The sequence below is a fragment of the Gymnogyps californianus genome, chromosome 2, assembly GCF_018139145.2.
Source record: "Gymnogyps californianus isolate 813 chromosome 2, ASM1813914v2, whole genome shotgun sequence".
Classification (NCBI taxonomy): Eukaryota; Metazoa; Chordata; class Aves; order Accipitriformes; family Cathartidae; genus Gymnogyps; species Gymnogyps californianus.
The window spans coordinates 72,590,160-72,607,289 of NC_059472.1; the positions used below are offsets into that span (position 1 = coordinate 72,590,160).

General features: G+C 38.6%; 1 protein-coding gene across 2 annotated transcripts in view; it reads right to left on the bottom strand.

Annotated features, from left to right (window-relative positions):
• Window positions 1-324: 324 nt before the first annotated feature.
• INO80C (INO80 complex subunit C) overlaps window positions 325-17,130 on the bottom strand; it is a 32,442-nt gene continuing 15,636 nt past the window's right edge. For both annotated transcript variants that reach the window (XM_050891965.1, XM_050891966.1), the window contains exons 2-5: window positions 10,640-10,750; window positions 7,571-7,682; window positions 5,781-5,848; window positions 325-1,034 (exon numbers count right to left, since the gene is read on the bottom strand). In XM_050891965.1, the coding sequence (XP_050747922.1) occupies window positions 903-1,034; window positions 5,781-5,848; window positions 7,571-7,682; window positions 10,640-10,732 (405 nt within the window). In that variant the 5' untranslated portion in view covers window positions 10,733-10,750 and the 3' untranslated portion in view covers window positions 325-902. The remainder of the gene's footprint in view (window positions 1,035-5,780; window positions 5,849-7,570; window positions 7,683-10,639; window positions 10,751-17,130) is intronic.

Below are 17,130 nucleotides of genomic sequence, written 5' to 3' on the forward strand. Positions count from 1 at the left end.
CTATCGGTTATTCTTCTGGTACCTCACGGTGCAAAGGTCAGTATCCTGACGTAGGAGGTCTCGCCTTGCTGAAGACCATCTGGGTGTCAGAATGCCACTGGACAGTGGAATTCCTGCCTTTTTTAGCATTGTTTTTAAAAAGTCTGGAAAATTAGTACTTTTTTGTACTAATTAGTACTAATATTGTACTGACTAGGAAAGGTAGAAGAATAGTCAGGTTGTGAAATGAAGCACTCAAAAACTACAAAGTGTCACGATTAAGAGTTACCTGGTGATTTGATTTGATCCTGTCATGCATATTCATTAGGATATTTTAAAAACAAGTTTGAGTCCAACTTTATTTATGCTGACAGTTCTTCAATTCAAATATTTGGGTGAAGCTGTTCATTTCTACAGCGCTCAGTACCATAAACAGTCATCACAATAGCAGCACTTGCTAGCTATTTTAGCTTCATTCTATAGATGGGACAAAATTCTTCATAGCCAAGTGGCAAGCATATCTGGCAAGGCAGGTTTAGAAGTTGGGATATCTTGGTACCTTTTCCTTAATTCAAATGACTGTTTCTTCTGAGCCAGAGCAGTACATAAAATATACAGGGTGGAGATGAAATCCTGCCTCTACAGAAATTAATATAACACAGACATTATGGTGCAGATACGTATCCTTAAGCTCTGAGTTACTCTGTTCACCAAACCAAATTGCTTACAAATTGGCAAACTAACAAATATAAGCATTTATCAAAATTAAATCCATATGTTCTTCAAATCCATGTATCATCAACTACTTCCAGATGTAAAAATCCATGGATAGTTTTAAGGAACCTCAGTCCTGCAGTCCGTTTCCATCATGATTCTCAAAATTAGCACTGTTCACAAGCGATATACAACAATATTTGGTCTCTTCAGGAAACAATACTTGTTGCTTTCCTTAGAGCCAGGTATCCTGTAACCACATCTGAAGGGAGCATCCGAATATAGGCAAATTCTTCAATAGTACTAAATCTTAGCTTGCTCTGGGGATCTGTGTAATTTGCCTGAAAAAGAAACAATGGCAGAGACACTATTCAGATAAAATCTTGAAACAGAATACTAAAAAAAGTGTCTAATTACAAGACCACAAAATAGTGAGTTTCTTTTCCCAGTAACAGCACTCCTGTTCTACCATGTGACCAAAAGTTTGTACTTTTTTCTTTCTCCTCGTGTGTCAGAACTTATGAGAAGTTAACAGACCCCTATAAAATCACATTAGAAATGCATTAAACATAACAGAGGGCTGAAATAGTTTCATACAAAACACAGTGCAAAAGACATTCCTCAACTCTCTAAACTCACCCTAGCAACTCTGTGCCTTGTGCAGTCTCTCTCAAGGCAGCTCTCCAAAGAGTCAGGCTGCTGCCAATAAATTACCCACAAAGAGGCTGAATTATGGGTGCTCTGATAGCTTTGGACTGATTTTCTCTTCCTGCATACAACTTAGCTTTTAATTTACTTTAAAGTGGTTGTTAAAGCAAGGGAGTCTCAGCTTACGGTTCTGTGACTGAACTGATAAGAAATTTGAACTCAGTGTTGCGCTTTGCTACAGATGCCTGCTTTCAGGATAGCAGCCTGGCCAGCTAACCCTGGGCTACGCTTGTATCCTCTGCTATATTTGGACCCTGGGTGCCTGGGAGCGGTGCCAGTTTCCTTCCATCCTCTCTCGCCTCTGTTGCTACAGAAACCTTGAGCTCGGATGAGCTCAGGGGCAGCACAGGAGGCTGGGCTGGAAGAAGGCAAGCTTCAGGGTATTGCTTCTCCAACTTCAGCCTCCAGGACAATCACCGCCTGTTCAGCATTGGTTTACCAAGTGCCTGCCAAGGCTCTGAAAGTGTCTTCTGTACCTTTCTTTAACAGGAGGTGGTGGCAGGCTGCAAGGCACAGGCAGTTGAAATCCCGTAAGACATTGCTACTAAAAAAAAAAGGCCAGGAAGAGCAGGAGCATTCCCCCCCATCCGTACTGTTGAAGCGCAGAGCCCTCTACCATTTTTATGTTGGAAAGGATGTGTTGACCATGGTAACAATCCAGTTAATCGCCTGGCCTGATAAGACTTAGCAGAAAATTAAGTGTTTTTTGTAGCTTGTTTCTTTACAAAAAAATGCCACAAAATTAATTAAATGTAGTCAGCTAACAGTCAAGCCACCAATTAATTTTCAAACAAATGGCAAAGTTAGGACATTAGGAGTAAATTTATCCCTGGTGGTAACTTCATGGTTACAGCAGGTATAAATTTATTTTTATTTCACACTTTAAATCTGGCCTCATGTAAGAAAAAGCTAACCAAGTAGACTGCTTTTCAAATGTGCATGACTCTGTAATAAACTAGCCAAGCAATATCTGCAATTTGTATTGCTCACCAATCTAGATTAAAAATATTATGGCAGTTCTGCACCATTCTGATACTTCATATTGGGCTGTACTGTTTGTACACACTAACGTATTGTAACTGCTCATTTATGCCATGATTTCAGTCTGAAAACAAACTTTACCGCTACTTCAGCAATAATTAAAACAGATTAGACAAATGAAGTAAGGTGATTTTGCAAAGAAAAAACTCTGTCATGTTTAGAAACTAAGTCAAAGGCCACAGATACATGCTCTTCAAACACAATAAATTAGTTGTATCAATCTTTTTCTATAGTAACAAGGCTGATCCATTTTCAGAAAAGGAAGAGAAATATGAACATTTGAACGTTTGGGGTTTTTTTTAATCTGCTTTACAATAAATTACTCTGTTTTGCATGTTAAAATATCTAAATACTCATCTTGCAAGTTTGGAAATAATAGTTTTATTTTGCAGTGTCAATATAGTAGCTAATAGCTTTTGAATTGTAGGCTGGCTTCCAAATATAAATTGGCGGCTCTGCTTAGACCATTGGTAAATTTAATTCCATTTGTGTTACACACAGAAAGAGAAGAGGACCAGCAGAATTTAATTGTGGCATTTAATATAACTGCAGGTATACTGATGAAAGTGTTTTAATACACTTCTCTTTTTTTGTACCTGCTAGACCATTTATATCTTCCCTAACTGGGTAATGCTAAGGAATTTATTTTACTTTTTTTTTCCCATGGGGAATCCAGCATTCGCATAGAAAATATATTCTTACACAAATGCTTTCAGATTTTACACAGAAAATACAGGGACATTTTTCTTATACTAGATTTCTAAAATATTCTATTACCCCACATATCTTCCTACTAGGAAATGATCTTGAAAATATATTTAGTGCTTCTTATGAAACATTTCTAGCTTAGCAATTTAAAGGACACGCTGTCTCAGTTCTCTTAATAAAAAAGACTTTTTTAAACACTGTATTTCTATCATAGTCTGGAGAAACCTTGCAGGCCAGGTAAAATAGGAAACTTGACTCACGATGCAATTAGAGGATGGAAAATTAAGGAAAAAAAGAAAGAAAGTGGAAAGACAAAAAAAGGAAACAAAGGCAGCACTGAATGGCTTCACATAGAAAGGAGAGTATTTATACTGAGCTAGAATAGTTAGAGTACATAAATCACTGATGGAAAGGAGGAGCTGGTAAAGAAAAACTGAGGAACTGAGAGGAAGACTTATTTCCTATGGCTAACCTGACCCTTAGCTGGTAGGGACACAGTCTTCACTCACATCTAGAACCTGCATCATCATCTTGCTATAGGTGCAACGACTGACTAGTTTTGAAATGCATCAAAGACCAGTGCTGGAAAGCATTATTTGGTTCCTTGGAGATGGAGCAGTGAAAGGGACTTATGCCCTTATGCCTTCTGCCCCACGTAAGCCCCACACAGGTCAGAGATGCAGCAACTCTAATAACCCCTGGCATGAATGCTACTAATACTTGCAAAGCAACTCTAAGGGGAGAGGATAGGAAACAGATGAACACCATTAAGTGATCCAGTATGGAATTTTTGCTGTTTTGGTGAAATCTACTCATTATTATTTCACACCTCCACCTACCCCCCCTTCCTCCACCCACTGTATCTTTATATAGAGTAGGGGTACTTATGCAAAGTTCCTTATTCAACTGACCCCTGCTCCTTGTCTGAAAACAAGTTGCTATTGTATCAAAGCAATACTCTTATGAGTACAAGACACTTAAGTCTGCCTGGCTGGAAGGAATTGTTTTCCCTGGGTTTGTGAGCAGTCTCTTCCATTTGCTGTCTGCCAGTTCATCTGCGAGGGAGATCTTGCTTTCACATTCCCTCTTGAACACCAAGGGTTACCAGCCTTGATCCGAGCAACCCACTCCATTTGGCACAGGCTGGAAACATGCCACCTCCTAGGTGCCTTATTTAAATGTGTTACTTCTTACTTAAAAAATAAAAAAGTCAAAGAAAACATATGCTACCAAATCAAGAACTCAAATGTTAGGATGTGCAGGATTACAGTTGATGCTATAGCTATTCTTTGATGCCTTGCACTGTGTATCCACTATAAGGCAGTCCTTAATTAAGTGCTCATCCTTTTTTTTTCCCAACGGGGACTTTCACCTAATTCAGTGTACAGAATGCAAGGTGTTGTGTTAACCTGCATCAACATAACAAATGTGTATATTTACAGGCATCTCTATGAGGTCATATCAAGCCTGTGAGGTAGGCTAGTGCCCTATGGATGAGAAACAGATTAAACTGGGGGAAGGGACCCAGAAATTCTGTCTAAGGCTCTTTGACATTACAAAGTTTTCATTATTGTAGTTATTTAGTGTAACCATTACTTAACCCTTTTTATAGTCCAAAATACAACATTCCCATTCATTTCAATTGTAATAAATGCATAGGCTTCTGCAAAATAAATCACTGGGGGCTGAAGGTGAAAAGTGAAAAGATATGCTGTTACTAACACCTGTTTTGTTTTAAGTAAAATTATTCATGTCACATAGGAACAGTGTAAGCAGCAGATACAAAATTTTTGTTGGGCAGAATTCAATGACTTTACTCCTGGTTTGTGCCAACAGAATCTTTGGGGAATTCAGGCGCCAAATTGTAACTACCGAGACTTTTTGGAGCATGGGCAAACTGTATCTAAGTCAAACGTGGTGGGTTTTTTTTCCTTTTCTTTTTCTTTTTTCTTTAACAAAACCATGTAAAAGAGCCCATCTGTGACACACAGGCTATACATCTGCCAAACTCCAAGTTCCAGCTCTGAAGCATGGGGGTATTTGAAATTCTCAAAAGTCCATGCCAAGTGTCTGTCTCAGGCTGATTTGTTTGAGGGAAAGTTTGAGAGCAATGATAACAAGTTTGTTTTTTTTAACCTGAGCCAATCAATATAATTTTGACTAATCTCATTCTTGGAAATTGCTGAGCCATCTTTTTAAAGCTTTCTCTAAAAGATGTAATGAAATAAATCAGCCTCAGGCAAACACTCAGCATGGAAAGTTTCAGTCTGTGTGGTTAAAGCTTGGCAAAGTTAGCAGTCATGGAGACTGTGGGCTACCAGCTTTCACTGTAACAATCTAAAGAATCAGAAATTATGGGGACCAATGCAGACTCTACAGCTCGGAAAGTGGTGTGATAGGAGCCACCTGGTAGGACAAGGTATTTAATCTGTCCTGACATCTATTAACAACCTAAGGATTTTGTGATATAGCAACAGCATTTGGGGTTTGGCCCTAAATCACTGGACAACTATTAAGCACAAGGCTGAATAGGAACCTCAGCAAGTACATCTTTTACAAAAGCATGCACCAGCTTTATTTCATTGTGGAAAGCGAGATGCCGATTTTGAAGAGAAAAATAAAATACTTACCGGAAGTCCTGAAATGTCCGAATATTTCTTGGCAGGCTTAAAGGAAGGAGGAGCATCAATATTAAAATCTAGAGAGAAACAAAGGGATAAATTCAGTGTGCTATATATATTTTAAAATGTAAACCCAAAATGTAAATAGGTAACAATACTTCTTTAAAATGCTGCCTTTATTTTCTGAGGTCTCTATTAACTAGCAACACTAAGGCAAAGAAATATGAAGTAGAATTACCTCTGAAAACATTTAGCCTGTTAGCACTGTAAACAACAGCCTGATTCTGCTCACCTCTCTAATTCGAGTTCAGTAAGCCGAACTGCCCTCCCCAAAAGGAAAAATGCAAGAGCTATTTGAAATGTGTTGATTTCTTCCAAGTCTTAATTCGCTTGCAGTCAGTTACTTGCAAAGAATAGCCATTATCATACGCATGCTGTATATTGAGACCATGAAACATTGCTCAAGATTGCAGCTCTGAAATACTATAATCCAGAAAGTCAAAGTAATCTTTTAAATCAGTTAAATCTTTAAGCATGTACCACTTTAAGCCCAGTCAATGACCTAGAAAATTGTCTGAATGTTTAAATTAAATAATGGAAATTGCTGTTCTTTGGTGCCTTTTAGATAGCAACTCTCATTCATAAACATTTTTAAGGTAGTTGGTATGTTTAAGTAGTTAAATCCCCGATTTTGGGTGTTTACAAAAATATCTTGTACCTGACTCATTTCTTTCCTCCTTCCTGATCTCCCTTGCACCTAATTCAGATGCTACGATCAATTCAAATGCTCCATCCATATCAAATTTCTAACTCATCATCTCATAATTCAAAAGACACTAATGCCACAGACAGCTGGTTTTAAATATGCAACTGAATTTCTTTTCCCACCTTCTTAAAAAAAAAAACGTGTAAATTTACGGTTGCAAACAGAATGTAATAGAAATAGCAACATCAGCAGATTGTCAGTTACAATAGCCAGGAACACAAAGTAGTCTGCATTTTTCTGTAACAGTTGTGTCTAAAACACTTCAAAAAATGGCAAGCTATTTTTGGATAAAGCACCGAGTCTGACAAAACGTACATGCATATGCTCAATTCTGAAATGCCTCCACTTGCTTAAGTAAAATCTGAGGATCACATTCTGCCTCCAGCTATGTTCAACAGTATCCTACTTTATGAGTAGACTTGAAGTATATCTAGATTAAGACCACTGCTGTAACTCTGCTCCTGTAGATGTACACCAGCTAGGACTGCTAATCAGGACTGCTAATAGTGTAGTTTCAGCTGTGCTGAACTAAATAGGGGATGTAGAGGTTTCTCCCAAGAATCTAGGATAAGGAGCTGGACAGGAAGCTTGGGCTGAGGTCTAAGCTACTGCAGGTATGTGGCTTAGCAGAATCTATTTGAAAATAGTTCAAATATAGCTAATCAAGCAGCAGCCACCCGTCAGAAGACATTTGGGCTGGATGCAGAGGAGGAGGCTCCTCAGCAGTGAAGAGGTGACAAAAACCTGATGGGAATAAGGAGTTTCTGACCTGGTTTGAATAAATACATTTCCTTTATTAAACCCTCTCCCCAAATGTATTTGAACTTTGTCACAATACTCGAAATTATTTGCTTCCCCCTACTTTCCACTTAGGGCTGGCGAGCGTGATTGGACTAGTCTTAAATGTACTACTGGTCCCTGTTCAAGCAGGATACTGCATGCATTGATGAAATAATTTAGGTTTGTTTTAAAGAAAGTTATTTGTGTGGATTTTATTATTTATAAATACATGCAAAGCATCTAAGCAGCTTACAGCTAGGATCATTTAGTTGCCATGGCAATGCCCTTTCAGAAGCAAGAATTTGTTTTAGGTTCTTCCAAGTTCTGTTCTTCTTGCCAGCTGCTGCTCCACCAATGCCGGAGTGCTAGAATTAAAAATATGGTGTTTAGAGAAAAAATAAATAAAGAATACTATTTCAGAGCGTGATACTTCTGTTTCATAGTCTTTCTGATACGTCTCATCTTGTCATGAACTATTTGTTATCCTCACTTATTTCATCAGCAGGCTAATATACTGTAAACTTTAATCCTGGCTGCAAGAAAAACAGAGCTTTTTGGACTGTGTCAAAGCTACTATGTTTACCATTAACTGAAGGAACTGAAAATCTGCTTTTTACATGGAAATAGAAAAATCAGTGTGGTTAGGTTTAGCCTGAGATTACAGGATTCTGTATGTACTTCCCATCATATTAGAACTTAGTACTATGAAGTTGTGTCTAAAATTGTGATTACACAGCTAAATTTTCTCTCATTTTTATGGCATATTACAAATGCAGCTCTAGCTCTTTTACAAATTATCTGTGACTGTAGAAAACACAACTGATCTTGCAAAATTTAATGAATACTATGAGAAACTTCCTGGAAATTTTATTTTTCTTTCAAAGGATAGAAGACAGAAGAATAGAAAAAGAACAATAAATAGAATGTTGGCTGCCAAGACAATTTTGCATTTTGAAAGGTACACTAATGGAAGGCTTGCTACAGGTGCTATAATGGTAGTTTCAGTTATCAAATGTGATTGCTAGAGTAATTTATTTATGTCCCTCCAGAGACAGAAGCTGCACAACATACTGTACTACTTCTAAATGATCAAAGGACACAGATTTACAGCTTTACTTCAGAAAAGAAAATGTTCTTACAATTGGGGAGTTGTTGTTATTTCTGTTAATAATTACTACCTGCCATATCAGTCTCATGAAAACTCAGCAAAGTTCTGCAAACACATTTCTGCTGTGATTGGTTTATAAATTAGCCTGTTAAATTGCTGAGAATGATAGGAGGAAGGATTCAATGAGAAAGCTTTTTTCTGCAGACATAAGATATATTCAGAAAAGATACTCATGAGCTGATGATATATCGGGTTTTGGCAATGGATACCCAATATAGAAAGTACAAATGTTTGCTCTGAGGGTAACACCTTAGTAATCTAGAGATCCTTGTAAAACAGAGATTGCTGGAATATGAGATGAAAATAGATGTACTACCACATTACTAATTCAAATTCATTACACGAATTTTCCCCCCAATCACTGCATAATCTTTTTTTTTTTCAGTAATCTGGTTTCTCAAAAGCAACTATTGGGCTTATATGAACTTGCACCTCCTAGGAATGGGGCTGAGTACCACCTCACGTACCTACAATCAAAAGGCAATGACTGCCAAGCGCAAATGAACCAAGCTACCTCTGCACTAGTGAAGTTCAGGGAAAGCTGGAGCTAGGACAGGTGGAGCTTTTCATTGCTCTGCACAGTTGTCAGAAGGTCTTCCCCTTCCCCATTGCCAAGGGATGCAAATTCCATTCAGGAAGTTTAGAAAAAGGTAATTTCTTCCTTCTTCTCTGCTTTTAAGTCTATCCTCTGCAGTGAGCTAATGGTTCAAACTTGGGCATATTTATGAGAGAGACATTATTTGATTTATTTTCTTCCTTTTAAGGCAAATTAGGCTGAAAGGATGCAAAAAGTCATCCAAATTGTTACTACCAGTTCGTACCGACAAAAAACTAGTTAAAACTCAATACATTTCTTCTGAAATTAGTTACTGTATTGGGGAGGGCAATTTCATGTTTTTATTATAACTGCCTGTTATTTCTGCAGCAGTTGCCAAAGGCCCTGTACATTCATTATTATTTCAAGCATCAGGACATAAGTATTGCCTCTTTGGAAATGGTGACGTCCCTCTAAGAACTGAAGGATCAGCACAAGGCCTCATGACTATTTAAATCCTATATGGAAGCTACATGGAATGCTTCTGGGTGCAAATGGAGCTTTTCCAATAAGCCCCATTTCTCAAAGACGCTGGTGCTCACTGGAGGATTAGAGTGAGCAAAGCATACAGTCATTTGAAAGCCCCTCTCGTGACAGAACTCGTCTGCAAAGCAGACATAGAGCAACTTGCAAGTCAGAGATTAATTTTATACCCCCTGCCAAACTTGTGCTTAGTGAGCTGTACGATGCCCGATTACTCAGGTTTTATGCTGTGGGATATTGTATCATCTTATTCATACAGAATTAAATCTGGGATAAGATCCTTCTTTCGAAGTACTGGCTTAGGACCAGCAGTCTGAGAAGTTTGCTTGTCTAGAAGGCATTTTTACAGTGTGCCAATGAGTTGGCCCTGGCACAGCAAGATAAAAAGATATTAAAAACAAACCCAGCAGTGACAGCGTTACTAGCTGTAGTCTTCCTTCACCTTCTCCCCCCCAGTTTAAACCTTAGAGTGTTTTAGCAGCCTGTATTTCATCAGCTGTCAGAGTTTACATGACTTCTGAATGCCGGCAGGCCAGGCTTCTGGGGAGCACAGTGCGTTTGCTTCTAAATCTAGCAATTACTGGAAGAACAGACACCACAGGTCTGTTAAGAGTTTCAGGGACCAGGAGAGGAGCAAAATGCCAGTTGCTAATGACTCTCTGGCTGATTTCTAGTTCAACTGCTTTGCAGCCTGCCTTGGCTAGGAACTGGGAGATGACATTCCTACATTCACAGTGGTATTAATTGTTCCTCTCTAGCTGTGGTAGTTTGTGAGATACCACACCATAAAACTGCTGCACTTACCTTGATCTAGCAGGTTTTCTGACTCTGTTCCAGAATTTAATATAATAGTTCTGCCTCTGGACCAGTGCCATTTTCATGCCATAATATAGTGTGCACTTTGGACCATAGCGTGGCATGGACTTGAGGTGAATTTCTTAAAAATTGTCGACCTTTTATTTGGCTGTTAAGCTGACTTTCTAAATATTTACATTAGCAGTATGGTTAAATAGAATGCTAGTTAATGTTTTATTTGAAGAGTTTAGAATTTCAAATTGTTAAAATAATATACTTACGATGAAGTTTGGATCTTTAAATGGTAACGGCTTGACGGTTGTTTCCACTGATCCTGTGCTGGAGTCTGTGTTCAGAAATTTGTTTTCATTCATGGCCTCTCCACCTGCACTCTGAAGAAAAAATACAATCTTTCTGCTTGTTACTCTGAGCAAGTTTAACCGGAGACGGAGCTGTCTGCTGTATTACCTACCTGTTGCCTTTTCAGCCTTCCTATCTCTTTTGAATCTTTAAAGATGTTGCATGCCAGCAGTGGGGAAGCATGAAACAGAATATTTGTCAAGCAATTTACAACTGACACATAAAGAGGAGGAGGGGAATAGAGTGGCCAAAGCCTACTGAGTAAAAACAGCATCGGGTTTATTTCAGTATTAATGAAAGCCATCTCTATAAAGTGCAAGACAGCATGTGAAACCTGAAATAGCAGAAATGTACATTGGACCTATTTCAGAATGTTCTGTGTTAGAGCATTAACAGGAATATATAAAATTTATAAAAGGGTTTTTTTCAAGGTTCTAAAGAAAAATTGATTAATCAGTTTATTCTCTGTCCTTGGCTTCAATTGTGCCTGAGTGAGGATTGAGAAAAAAAAAAAGTTATTATATATATTATTTTTATATACAAGCCTCACAAAATCTACATGGGTACTAGTTGGTGTTTTCTAGGCTTTTCTTTATGGTTTATTTATTTAGCAGGAAGAGCAGTTGGAGAAGGTGTGTATGTGATTGGAAAGCTAAAAAAGTTGTGTGGCAGTCTAACCAATTTCTGATAGTTCTGCATGGCTAGGTTTATGTTGTTTTTTATTTTGTGAGCACCCTGTAAGTCTCCACACTACCAGAACTAGCCCATGCTACATATATAAATGTTCCTCATGAAATCCTGATCTATACTGAAGCAAATGAGAATTTTGCCATTGAGTTTGGCAGTTCAGTCAATAGGATTTCATACCTTGATTCTTTTTTCTTGAAGAACAAAAAGCTTGGCTAAAAGCTAAATCAATATTTACTGAACGGGTGGTTAAAATGTTTCTTTACTTTACCTTCAGATAGATAGAACAAAAAAAAGTTTTCCTGTGAAAACCTGCACTGCAAAACCTTCTGTGTTGATACAGTACTCTTTTAAGTAGGAGAAAAAAGGATCATTATTATTAGTGAATTATGGGAGTACCTCTAGAAACTGAGCCTATATAACAAAGGCCATGATTCAGCGTATCCTTCTCTATGTGATTACAAGGGAAGTGTTTGTATTCTTAACTACATGCATAAGTAATTACAGGATTAGGAACTAGGCAAGTTGAACTCTTCTTTGGGGAAATACATCAGTTGTTAAAACAGTGCCTGTTTTTAACATAGCAAAGAGAGGTCTTAAATATTCAAAGTATGGTATAAAGAAGCATTCAAGTAAAATAGTCATGTTTCTAGTGTCTTGTTAAAATAAAATATATGAACAGAGAGGATCTATTTTCAAAACAACAGTCAGTCCTCTGTAAGCTCATAGTACAGGGGATACTGCCATAATAACATCAGTGGAAGCAACATTGAAGTCTGTAGCTTAAACTTGCTTCTTCCCTTGCTGAGGACAACATTAAAAGGCAGTGACTGTCAGAGAAACAGAAGAAATGCAGATGGATGTTTAGAAACATGTGAATTATGTGACAGTGAGCAGAGAAAATACCTTCAGCAATCCTGAGTAAAGTGGCTTTATACAATGAGTTGCTAGGTTTCAAACTATATTCTTGCACATGCACGCTTCCAGCACTTCAGATTTCAGCAGCGAACATTAAAGTCAATCTTGAGAAAGAGAAGGCTTGAGATACAAGATTATTTTTGATGAATAAATTATCTCTGATACTGCTCATTATCAGAGTAAATTCTCTAAGTGGAGGAATCAGCACTCACAGTTATTCTTCAAAGCATTCTTGCCTTTTATTTGGTACCATTTGGTCGGTTTTAAATCCAATCCTACAGTTTTTTATTAATTACTTTATCACTTTTGCCCCTTCAGTGATCTTCTCCTAAGTAATCTGTTGTTTATGAAACAGGTTTTGAGTAGCATTTCAACAGTATCTCAAATAGCATCTAATATTTTGAGACGGAGCAAATAAAAACTGTTAAACAGTAACGGGGAAGAAGCTTCCTTATACATATAGTCCTTAATTTCTGCAGCTGGATACACTTATATATTACACTCACTGTCTTCAGTGGGTTTTTCTGTGTGGATTCAGTGCTAATCTTGCTGGCGCACTGGGAAGGAAAGTAAGGAACTGTTCCTGGCAGGACAATTCCTGAATGTAAATTCTACACGTCGTTTCTTTTCCGGACCAACCCCTAAGGGATTTCAGGTATTAGTGCTGCTAAGAGTCAGGATAACTCACGTTACAGGCCAGATGTTAATTTTGTTTGTGCCGGTATCCCTTGCACAGTGGCAGAGGCAGCAGGATCCAGAGCAGCAGCTGCTCCTTTTCTGGGCCACGTGGACACGCAAGTCATCCTCCAGTCCCACTGAGACATAATGCCAGCAGTAGCTTCTGGATCTGTCAGGCACAATTTGAGAGCAGTGGTTTCCTCTCCAAGGCAAAGGGTGCAGGCTGGTGTGCAGGACTGTAAAGCAGCTTGCATACTATAGTGGTATGCAATTGATACCATGATTTCAGAGCCCTGTGATAGACTGGGAAGCAAATAAGACTGAGAACTATGATCCCAGGTAAATGCTGGGAACTGAGATAAAGACATACTGTAGAGGCATGCCAGCTTGCTCACTCAGCATTGCTTGTATGAAAACTCTGATTTTCAGCAGTAGCAGTAGCACTATGGAAGAGATACTCAGGTAATGTGCTTTTCTTTCTGGAAAAACCTTAAAGGGTTGAGAAGAAGCGCTGCTTCCAGAATAACGTGCTACTGCACAGAGGAGTGAACTCTGGCAAGTACAGAGCTTTGAAATGCTCTTTCCATGCAGCCTGCAGAAGTCTCAGCTGATATCCTCAGCAGTTTTACAGCCACAGACTGAAAGTGTCGCAACAATCTACAAATCTGTCCAGCCTATGTTTTAAAATGCCAGGATTTAAAGCACAAGAAACATCACTTAATGTTTCAGGTTTGTTTTTTGAAAGTTTTTTTAAAGGCGGGGGGGAGACGCCAAATGAATTTTAACCAATATGGATCTACCTTTGTACTGCAAAACCCATGTTTCCTGAAAGCGAATAATACAGTGATAATACAAAACATAATTTACAGCCTGAAAGAAGATTCCTCAGTGAACAATAACTGTATAGTAAAGCTAATCTTTAACTTTTAACATTAGTTGAACAAATCTCTCCCAAATGTGCTTGTTTGCTTGGTCACTTAGTTTGGAAGGTAGTTCATTCTTCACTGTCATGTGTTGGGGCGAACAAACAGGAATGAATTGAAATCCCCTTTGTAGTCCTATGAAGCAATGGCGGTCTCGTAAGCACAGTGAGGAAGCGCCTGTCACCAGGGAACATGTACTGCTCAATGTGTGCTGTAACCCCCAGTCACGTGTGGGGCAACTTCCCCTTCCTGCCAAATTCACAAGCAGTCCCCAGCACATTTTCGCTACCCGGCCAGTCTCTTAGCTAACTCCCTCACCCCCAGCGTCCCAGGATAATTGCAAATGCTTTGCAGTAGGGCTAGAAAGAAAGTGTAACCATGGGCTGAAACTCTCGAGAGCTTCTTTAAAGCTTTTTAACTGATCTTGTAATGTAAACATCCTTTATGGGGAGCTCAATATACACTTCAAGGAGAGAGACGGTGAAGCAGCTTTTAATGTCCACTTTGTAACTAAATTGTGTCTTTTAGACGGTGGTTTATGTAACTAGGGCTACAGGGAATTTGTGCTACAATAGTCACTAAGCAGTATATGTTTTTCTCCATAGGCTGTTGAAGATTATAAAAACAAAGACTTTGGAGTGGCTTTACGTTTACAGGGTACATCTGCACTGGCAAATGAAGGTGTGATTTCAGTACAGCTGAACATGCTTATGCTAGTTTTACCCCAAATAACAACAAAAACACTACAGTAAAGAGTGCAGCTAAGCCATCAGTAACTATGTTCATCCTTTCCCATCAACTCTTCCTCTGGCTGCCAACCTCCACAGAAGTCCATGCTGCCACCACTTCTCATGTTAGCTCCCTCTGTTCTCCTCCTCCTCCTCCCAGTATCCTGCTTAGCCAGGCACAGAGCAACCTTGACTGGAGTTGCATGTTTTAGAAGTTGTAGACAGCGGGTCAAAGGCTTCTTATAGGACCACTTGTGCAATTTTATTCCCTCTATAAAGTTGTGTTTATGTGCTTTAGCTGAATTTTAACTACAACCACAGTGTGACAGGTTGGCAACCTCTATCCCTCCTGGGATAGATGGGAGCAATAGTGAGTAGTGCTGCTTCTTTTTTGCATTTCTTTTCACAAGACCATCTATCGAGTATTCAGTGCATCCCAGGTGGGTGGGACACTGTCCTCCCTGTTACGTACTCGGACTGGGTGACAGTCGCCGAGGGAGGAAGCTGGCTGAGGACTTCACTGGTTAAGAGACAGCAAAAATTCGAGCGGGAGTGAAGACCTGCAGCAAACACTTGGGAGTCCTAAGAGGTTTGTTGTAAGAGCAGCCAAGTCTGGGGAAGAGACCTGAGCTAAGCTTTGCTACCTTAACACTGGTTTCTTTTGAATAAAGCCAAACCCCAGGAATGAGCCTAGTTTGGACCCTACTGTATATGCTGTCTGTAGTGGGAGAAAACACACACTGGGAGGCTGCCTATTCACATACTACTTTCAATCTTAGGTTTTGGTAGATCTATTAATTTTTTCAATATATTCTATTCCAAATTCCCTACCGCAGATGTATTGGTTTTCACATGATTTCCAAAGATTGCTCCATCTGTCTGGTTTTATTTACGGAGAGGACAAGCAAAACTCGTAGACCATGGAAGCTGAATTCTTTGTTTTGGCTATTTCTAGGTGGAATCAGCATTGTGGGGTTTGGGATGGGTGTCTGTGATGGGACTAAATACCAGGTGGAATTAGCTTATTATGAAAGTGCTTGTCTGAATCATCATTCCTTTTTTTTTTTTTTTTCCTCAGCAAGGATTAAAACTGCATAACAGAATAACTGATATATGCTGAAGTATCATTTCTCACTTATTTACTTTTGGATTATATTCTATAATATTTTTTCATTATTTTAGACTAACAGGATTTTATGAAGTATAAAAAATATAAAAAAATATGAAACATAAAAGTCAAAGGCGTAAATTTGTGCATTTCTGGCATCCTATCACTGCATACCATGCATGTCATGGCTTAGGAAAAAAATGGATTTGCACATCACTGAAGGCACACTATGATCGTCAGTGGCCATTTTGGCTAGATGTTACAGTTTTACATGGTAAAACAGAATTTAAAACTAGAAGGTAAACTGAACAACGTGTTGGTAAAGCAAAACTTAAATGCATAAATAAATTCTGTAAGAACTGGAAAGGGAGTTTCTAGTTTAAGGGAGCAAAAACAATACTGTAAACACTGATTTTCTCTGTCTGTTTTGTTTTCCGCAAATCATTCGTTAGTCAGTTTTAACATTATATTGAGTACAGCAATAGTAGATGAAGGTGATTACATATGTAGTTTTTTGGTTTGGTTTTGCTCCTGCGTTCAGTATTTCTGATACTCTGGCTTTGTCTTTCTTACAGTGATCACTAAGGGGTTGTATGTCACTATTGAAAAATAAGTAATAAGAGGGGTCTGGTTCTAAATCAAGCCCTCACACTTGGTGATAACTTTGCCCCAAGCACCCAGTTTGGCTGGTTTGTTTGGCTGGCATCCAGTTGGGCTGAGGAACCCACTTGTCTCCAACCTTTGTATGTGAAGTTCAATAAATAGTTTAAATTATTTTTACTTACTTTTGGCAGCTGATTTTCATCATCACAATAATACTACAATGACGTTCTTAATTTCATTGACACAGTTGTTTTAACTCAGCCTCTATAATGGTATATGTCTAATTATCCCTGTAGTAGGTTACTTCTAAAGCAGCAGTATCCAACTTGTAGCAACTTACGCAGCTTTTAACTGTGTGTAAGTTCTGTGACATCCTGACGAAGCTGTGGCATGCAGCCAGGGAATAAAATGGTAATTTATAAAATAGGTGGATAATACCTGTATTTTCACTAGCAGCCAATTACAGTGAGTGAGAATGCCATGTGGAAACAGAGCACGAATGTCACTAGATGACAGCAGCAATGATACGAGCAGACTTTTCAAAATTGGGAGTAGACTTTGAATGTCAGCTATTTAACAGAGTCCCTGCTAATACTGCTCATACTGGAACATATATTAAGCTGTTTGATTAATGTATTAGCTCTCACTGTATAACAAGCCTGGCACAGGCTCTTGCACATTCTGAATATTTAATTCATTTAACTTTGCATGATGGCATGACAGGAGCCATTAAAACTTGAACACGTACACTCCGGCAGACAAAAATG